General features: G+C 36.3%; 1 protein-coding gene across 1 annotated transcript; it reads left to right on the forward strand.

The window, feature by feature from the left end:
* Window positions 1-4,723: 4,723 nt before the first annotated feature.
* Window positions 4,724-6,535, forward strand: LOC148846998 (1-aminocyclopropane-1-carboxylate synthase 7-like). Its single transcript, XM_088952146.1, has 4 exons — window positions 4,724-4,925; window positions 5,022-5,150; window positions 5,248-5,408; window positions 5,518-6,535. Exons 1-4 carry the CDS (start codon window positions 4,755-4,757, stop codon window positions 6,377-6,379), a joined length of 1,323 nt encoding a protein of 440 aa, XP_088808272.1. The 5' UTR covers window positions 4,724-4,754; the 3' UTR covers window positions 6,380-6,535.
* The last annotated feature ends 1,940 nt before the right edge of the window (window positions 6,536-8,475 follow it).

Genomic DNA, 8,475 nt, shown 5'->3' on the forward strand with positions numbered 1-8,475 from the left:
ATAGGGCTGACGACATATGGATAGTAAGATTCACCACATGGCCAATCAAAAGGGTCCTCCATCTAATGAATAATCTAAGTTAGACCACAAGATTCCTTCATGTGGCTGAGATAGAATAGATCGTATAGGAAATCTCCCTAATTAAGAAACCTTCATGATAATAAATATTAGTAAAACTAATGATTGTAACAATTTACATATCAGGAGAAGAACAATAATTAAGCTCAATGATGGGAGACTGCCACATAAAAGTGATTTTTGACACATTAAGCTCAAAAGTATAAATTTTCTTTTGGTTCCGATACACTTAATTAAACTACTAAAATATAAAGATAAAATTTCAAAAAATAAAAAATACAACTAACTAGATTGAAACTTGAGCAGAAAACGTGAGCAAAGATTTTATTTATTTATTTATTTTAATGCATCATGGGTCAATCTTAAATCAATAGGTAGATGCCCATGACTAAACAGTTTAGGGTAAACAGTCAATTAATACTAGTATCTTAAAATTATTTATAAATTTGAAATCAAATCCTATAGTTTTGGTTTACTTTTGCTTCATATTTGACTTTATTTTGTTTGATGGTGAGAAAGGTACAATTATGTGGTCCTCATTTTATATAAAAGACAATGGAAGCATAGGAAAAAGGTTGTATGTTTGGGAGAAGTAAGGTAGGAGTCAAAATGATGTGGTTCCTGCTTTTGTATGAGGGTATAATGTTGGAGGAAGGTGGTGGGAATTTCGCATTAGTTTTTAAAGCAAAATGTTGGAGAGGGTATAAATCCGTACCGTCTAATAAGTGCAAATTTTGTTATTAGGCATAGAAGTGCAAATCTCAAGATTGTATTATCGTTTAACACCTAGGGGTGTTTGATACAGATTGCATTGCCATTTTGTTTTGGGTTATATAAATTTGTGAAAAATATGTATTGCCACATCATCAACTAAAAAAATGAATATCAAATTAGTGTTACTGTTAGAAATAGAATCTGATCAATTCAAAATGTTTTCAAAACATTTCAATTAGAAAAATGTTTTCCACAGATTTGTATTGATCAACTCAAGATGCAACGTCTAGACAATGCCACTGTGCCAAACATCTACCTAAACAGAAGTAAACATGTGAACATCTCCCGATGATGATACTAGAAATGACGATGTTATCATTGGGAGATGTTCAAATACACGGCGGGAATGTGCTGTAAGATGTTGTGGGGGGCAATCTTGTGAGGGGCTCATTTGAATTCTAAGCTACTACACATTTAGTAACAGTGCTAATTTGTGCCAAACACCTACCTAATCAGAAAGTAAACATGTAAGTTATGAAATCACACCAGCGCCTCACATGTGCGTCTTAGCATGCATTGAGAACATCTCCTATATTTGTCCTTAGAAGATGTTTAGTTCTGTTTGGGTGTTATTAGCCTGTCTTATACATCTTATGCATCTTGTTTCTATAAGTTCCAGCACCAAAACAGAATGGGTGGAAAACGATTATTTTTTTTAAACTATAAAAAGGGTTGAAAACTTGAAATAAGGCTAAGACATTTCACCCCAAAAAAATTTGGGTCCAATTTTGAGTCTATTTTGAATCCAAATTTGAACTCACGTGCATCCTTACATGCAAATAGATTGCTCGTTTTTTACTTCCAATTGCGAATTATTTGTTGATTAATGAAAGTTACCAACCAACTAACTGTCCGACCATCACATTTATAGGATGAATGCAACTTGTTGCACATTCCAGATATTTGTCTTTTATCAAACCTGTAGCCAACTCGCTTCAATATTAATGAGCTGTTTGTCTCTAGACCGGCAAGGGTCTGCCCTACATCATTAATTACAACATATTTACTGCTTCCCAAAAGATTAACCATGACTCGTGAGTGCAAACCATGGTTTTCAAAATTGGATTGGACCTGAAAAATCAAGAATCTGTCAGGTGATTGGTTTTGTTTTACTTTAGAATCGTTATTTTTTCTGAAATTGTTGATTTGGTTAGTAAATCATTGACTTAAACGGTCGAATCATTCAACGGTTTGACCGGTTTTTATTTTTTTGTCAGAATGGGCCATCTGTTCGTTAACAATCAGACCATTCAACTCGGGAACCGGATCCCTGACCAGTTCATTGTTCAAATCGATTTTAAAAACCCTGGTGCAAATCATTTTGCAATAGATGCTCATTGGAGAACTTCTTCCAGTAATCCAGTAATTTACATTTACATCAAGTTTTTTTAAAATTGAATTGGACAACAAACTAGTCAGGGTCCGTTCTCAGGTCTAACGGTCCAACAGTTCGAACTGAACTGACAGCCTGTTTTTCCTTTCGTTGATTCATATTTTTATGTTTCGCAACATGCACTTACTATCAAGACTTTAACGACATTATAAATGTGGCAAAACAGAATCCATTTAGTAGGCCCCATATGCCATGATATCAGATCTAGGAGTTGGTCTTTCCAATCCACCAATGCCATTGAAATATTTATAGCTAATTATCATCAGATTATATCATCTAAACCCTATTCATGGCATTCTATATAAACCTCATTAATTAATTAAGATACCTAAGACACTTATAAAGAGCACTAGTAGTTTTGGGTTTTCTTTTTATCTTTGGTGGTGGACATTTAGTCTGAAGGCAGTCTTCATATTATATTAGTATATTTGATAGAAAGGCACACTACCTCTCTCTCTCTTTTATATATATATATATATATATATATATATATATGCAATACTTTACAGGGTTGAACCTCGAGGATCATAAGGGTCTTAATCTAATCACTTCATGCTTCAAATTCAATGATTCGGGGTTATATCATTTATATGAAAGTCATCACCGCATTTCGTCCATAATAATCTTAACTCAAAACGATTCAATCTTCATGCCCAACGAAGACCATGGTTTAATGCTTGTCTCTTCCAATGTTCTTTTTCCCTTCAATTAGTTTCTTGATGCAGCAAATTAATGGCAAATCTTATATGGCACTTCATGAACTTGAGCCGCAGGCGAGGCTGGCATCTAAAGAACAACTTGGTACGTTGGGGTGAGGCTCTGCAAATAATACAATCCTAGCTTATGGTAGGTGGAGATTCCCTTTTTTTATTAATTCTCTTTTCTTTACTGATTTTTTATCCGTAACTTAATCCCAATAGATGATGAATCGATTATTGGTGGAATAATATATATGCTGGGAATGTGGTTATACATTAATCTAAGTCCATGTGCATCATGAGGATTGCATTAACGCATTATTCTCATGAATCGATGCCCGTGTGAATACATGACACAATCACACTTGCATACATGTATAAATAAATCCATGTTGCCCATATCAGAAGACATATCATCATCAGTACTATTTAAGGCTGCAATTTGGGCTAGGTTGGACCGAACCCAACCTGAAAAGGTCGGGTTAGGGTTAGGGTTGAAATTTATGAATTTGATTTTACTTCGGGTTAGGTTAGGGTTGACCCCTCAGGTAACCAATCTCAATCTGAACTCGATTCTGTAGTGCATATCATATATAAATATATATTATATATATAATATATCATACATTGATTTGTTTAAATGTACGATAGTTGTATAGCCAACACATACTATCATTTATTTCTTGTAAGATAATCACTTCATTTAATCCTAATTGGAAAATATTAAAACCTTAATAACATATTTTATGCTTTTTTGAATATTTTATTCTTTATTTCCTCTATGTTGCTTGCCACCCATAGCTTGTTGCCTATAAAAGATTTATTATAAGTCATAACTCATAATAAACTATAGTCATTTCAAACACTTTTTTTTTTTTTTCTGAATCTTATACTTAGGGAACCAATAAAAATATCAACAAACAAATACTAATAAAACATATGATTAATATATGTAGTGAAAATAGAGTTAAGATCTCAAGTTAAGAAGTTCTACAAGATTTTAAGGGATGGGAAGAAGGTTGGGTTGGGCAGTTTCGGGTTGGAGGTATTTAGTTACGGTTAGTGTTAGAGTTGGGTAGGTGGGTTGAAACCACAGAAGACCCATCAACGAATCTGACTTAACTTATTACGAATGCTATGTCCTTAAGAAGCCTTGGAACACCTGTAGCTTGTACTTGCTACGAAACTGGGACCAGCATATGTTCCCGCAACTTCTCTTCTGTCTTCAATGATTTGGTAAATGGGAGAGTTTTGGTATTCCGCAACTTGTTACTTCTTGTCATGTCTCTTTGATCTCTTCAAACATTACCATCACAAATTCTTCAAGCATGTTGGTAACTTCCGACTGTGTTCTGAGGAATTTTTAGACTTTGGTTATTTTAAGAGTTTAATGAACCAGAGTTTTGAAAGCGAGGACCTTTAGGAGGAAAACTCAACGCTCAACCACCAATCCACCATTAAAGAAAAGAGACAACTGTAAAACTTATACTCTAATAAGTCGAAGAGGATGTATAGGAAAACTGTTGGCCTTGAAATAGAAGAGGGGATTAACACCAAATTATACTATGTATACCAGCAGCTTTTTTTTTTTTTTTTGATGTAGAAATAGTGGAGATGGAGAGAGAATGAGACAAACAGTTAAATGAGAAAACATACATAGATAAAAATTGTCTTCAAGTAAAATGAGAAGACTTTGGGTCTAAAATTTCCTATATATACCCCACTACTTCGAACCCGTGTTCATTCAGAGAACTTCTCTTCACTGCACTCATTCTTCATAGATAAACAATTTTCTTTGCAGAAAGCCAGTTATGGCCATAGAAATTGAGCAACCACCTGTTGAGCTATCAACAGTTTCAGTTTCCGAAACTCATGGAGAAAATTCTCCATACTTTGCAGGATGGAAGGCATATAATGAAGACCCATATGATGAACTGAAGAACCCATCAGGAGTCATACAGATGGGTTTGGCAGAAAACCAAGTAAGTATATAATTAAAGAGAAGATGTATATTACAGTATTAGCAGTTTAATAATCAGACTCAGCGTATACGATCATTCTGTTTCTTTCTTGAATAGGCTTCCTTTGATTTACTGGAAGAATACTTGGAACAGCACCCAGAAGTGAGTACCTGGGGTAATGGAGTTTATAGCTTTACAGAGAACGCTTTGTTCCAGGATTACCATGGACTCGATGATTTCAGAAAGGTAATCCCTTCATGCTTGAATGATCCTTAATTTTCAAGTACAAGATCAGGTGGACTAAGAAAATAGAATGCTAATTCTGGGTACCACTGTTACATAGGCAATGACAGGTTTCATGGAACAGATAAGAGGAGGAAGAGCAAAATTTGACCCCGAGAGAATAGTCCTCACAGCAGGCGCAACAGCAGCCAATGAACTACTGACTTTCGTTCTAGCAAATCCTGGGGATGCCTTACTAATTCCAACTCCATACTATCCAGGGTAAGAACGAAAGGGACCTCCGATCCTCAATTTCTCTTTATCGAGTTATTTGAATCTGTTTCTATATCTCTGAACTAATATTTTCGGTGAAAATTATATTGTCTATCAGATTCGGTAGAGATCTCAGGTGGAGAACTGGCGTCAAGATTGTTCCCGTTCATTGCAACAGCTCAAATAATTACAGGATCACTCCCGAGGCTCTAGAAGAAGCATACGGTAGAGCGGAAGCCATGAACATTAAGGTCCGAGGACTTCTGATAACAAATCCATCGAACCCATTAGGTGTGACAGTAGAACGGTCAGTGCTGGAAGAGATTCTTGACTTCGCCATACGCAAAAACGTCCACCTTGTATCAGATGAAATCTACTCGGGCTCTGTCTTCTCCTCGTCCGAATTCACGAGCATTGCAGAAATCATCGAGGCTCGGAAATTCAAAAACTCAGAGGGAGTTCACATTGTTTATAGTCTATCCAAAGATCTTGGCCTTCCCGGTTTCAGAGTTGGGGCAATATATTCATACAACGATCGGGTTGTGACAACTGCAAGGAGGATGTCTAGCTTCTGCTTGGTCTCCTCCCAAACTCAACGTCTCCTGGCTTCCATGTTGTCGGACACCCAGTTCACTCAGAACTACATACAGACTAATAGAGAGAGGCTGAAGAAGAGATATGAATTGATAGTTGAAGGGTTGAGAAAGGCCGGAATCGAGTGCCTGAAAGGGAATGGCGGGTTGTTTTGCTGGATGAATTTGAGCCCATTGTTGGAGACACCCACAAGAGAAGGTGAATTGGCTCTGTGGAATTCAATCTTGCATGAAGTGAAACTGAATATATCTCCAGGCTCTTCGTTCCACTGTTCGGAGCCAGGTTGGTTTAGGGTTTGTTTCGCTAACATGAGCAAGCAGACACTAGGAGTTGCACTGAAGAGAATAAATGGTTTCATGGAGAAAAGGGAGATGGAAGGAAAATAGGAAACCTTCTCTCTCTTTCTCTCTCTCTCTCTCTCTCTCTCTCTCTCTCTCTCTCTCTGTACTGTAGTTCTTTTCTCTTTCTTCCTCCCTTTGTTTTCTACTGCTTTTTGGGATTACGTAGCTTAGAAAGAAGAAAGGCCCATTTGGTAAACTGTATTAGCCTCCGCATACTGTATATCAGTTGAAATCTATAATATATACAGTTGCTTTCATGTCTTTTGGCCTATAAAATTTCCTAGAAATTCGATCCTTTGGATGATTGGTTTAATGCTAAAAGTTCCTGAGACTCTTCCTTATATAAACTTATGTATTTGATCGAGCCATTATTCGAAATCAAGCAAACAATGGATTAATGAAAGTCGTCAGTTCCTAACTAAAGCCAAATGTTGGCAACTTTTTGTGAAAATGAATTTTAATTTTATCATGGTTGACTTAGTTTCAGCCCGACCCAGTTACAGTAATGAGTTACTTTCAACCTCTATTTTAGTCAAGGATATATATACTCACAATTCAGGCTTATGGAATATCCCTCCGAGTTTCGACATCCCTTGCAAAGAAATGAAATAGTTTGGACTTTTAAGGGATTTAAATGCAATCAACAGTGGATTTTTCCCCCAAAAAAGAGAGAGAAGGAATTCAAATCCACAGTAGTTAAAACTTAAAAGGACATCCCCTCATAACTGGATGAAAATCTTCCTCTGGTTGACTAGTGAATTGATTATGTCATGTAACATAAGCTTGACTTAGCCTTATTAAGAAGTGTTAATTAGAAGAGAATAGATGTGCTAGTTGCATTATGCCTTATTGAAGCTCATAAATGATGAAGTACTTTATGTGGACAGATGTTTTCATCAATCATCACTGTTAGAAGGGCAGCTCATCCTTGTGCTGATATGGGTTCAGCCACATTCCATTAGGGTTATCTCAACTTATTGCAGGTCCAGACCCAGATCTGAGATGGTTAAAAAGTACCCTTTATTCTAGCCCAGATGATGGACTGTAATCAAGCTAAGGAGCAATGAAACATCACAGAAAAGCTTCAGTACTGGTTAGTTTTAATCATCCCCCATCTTGGTTTCTAAGAATGTTTATTATTTGACTGAAGTACAATTGGAACTTCTGTCCAAATCCTCCATTAAAATAAGCTTTTGGAGCCGAAATTTGAGGGCTCTCTTGCATGCCTGATTTTAATTAAGAGATGTTGATTTCTTTACTATTAAACTACAGCCCAACTCAATAATAGTCAAACCATCATCTAGATGAAGTTAAACTCAAGACAAACAGTCTACTTCAACTGATTTTATCATTTACTCAAAAGCCTTTCGTGTGCAATAGGTACATGCACATATCACCATAACAAAGACACAAGGTGCCAATTCAAATGACGGTGCCGCCACATCGGCCGGGCGTCATTTTTTAGCTCTTAATGGCCGTGCTAGAGATGGGATTCAGAAGTTTCATGCTTAATTAAGACAAGGTGGAGACTATATATGGGTGTATGTTAAACTGTTGAAGTGATGTATTGAATTCTAACCCAACATCAATAAGCATTACCTCAGGCTAGCGCACCCTAGCTCATTGAATTCAGAGGTAATAAGAAGCAATTTGACAATAAAATAATATTATGGTGGAATGACAAAAGTACAACAAGAGGATGCATGTACAAAACGCTTTGGCTTTGAAGATTTATGAGTTTGGATTCATTTGATGGTGGGCATTGTCTGGTTCTTGATATATATATAATCTCTTCTTGATTAATGCAGTTGATGACAAACTCCTAACAATTAAATTTGTTGTCCTTATTAGTCAAAGTCAATTTCCTTTGTGTGATATAGATCTAACTACGCGCTTTGACGAGTCCAACTCCATGTATTGTATTTGCATCTTAAGCCAACTACTTTCACCGATCACAGCGCGCGCTACGCATCACTGCTAGCTCTTTGACACGTTGATGAACTTGACTTTATGCCTATAGCAGCTTTCAATCACCTCGCGGAATCCATTTCCAGGTAGCTATTTCACTGAATGTATGAAGCTTCTTTCATCGAACACGGATATTCAAGAAACATATAAAAAACAGTAAAACTTCTGTTGAT

The sequence above is a fragment of the Nelumbo lutea genome, chromosome 6, assembly GCF_056320005.1.
Source record: "Nelumbo lutea isolate HS-2025 chromosome 6, American lotus-T2T, whole genome shotgun sequence".
NCBI lineage: Eukaryota > Viridiplantae > Streptophyta > Magnoliopsida > Proteales > Nelumbonaceae > Nelumbo > Nelumbo lutea.

Coding starts and splice junctions, on each gene's coding strand:
- LOC148846998 (XM_088952146.1), top strand. CDS start 4,755: ATGGCCATAGAAATTGAGCAACCACCTGTTGAGCTATCAACAGTTTCA. Junction 5,151..5,247: donor GACTCGATGATTTCAGAAAG/GTAATCCCTTCA, acceptor ACTGTTACATAG/GCAATGACAGGTTTCATGGA. Junction 5,409..5,517: donor CCAACTCCATACTATCCAGG/GTAAGAACGAAA, acceptor ATTGTCTATCAG/ATTCGGTAGAGATCTCAGGT.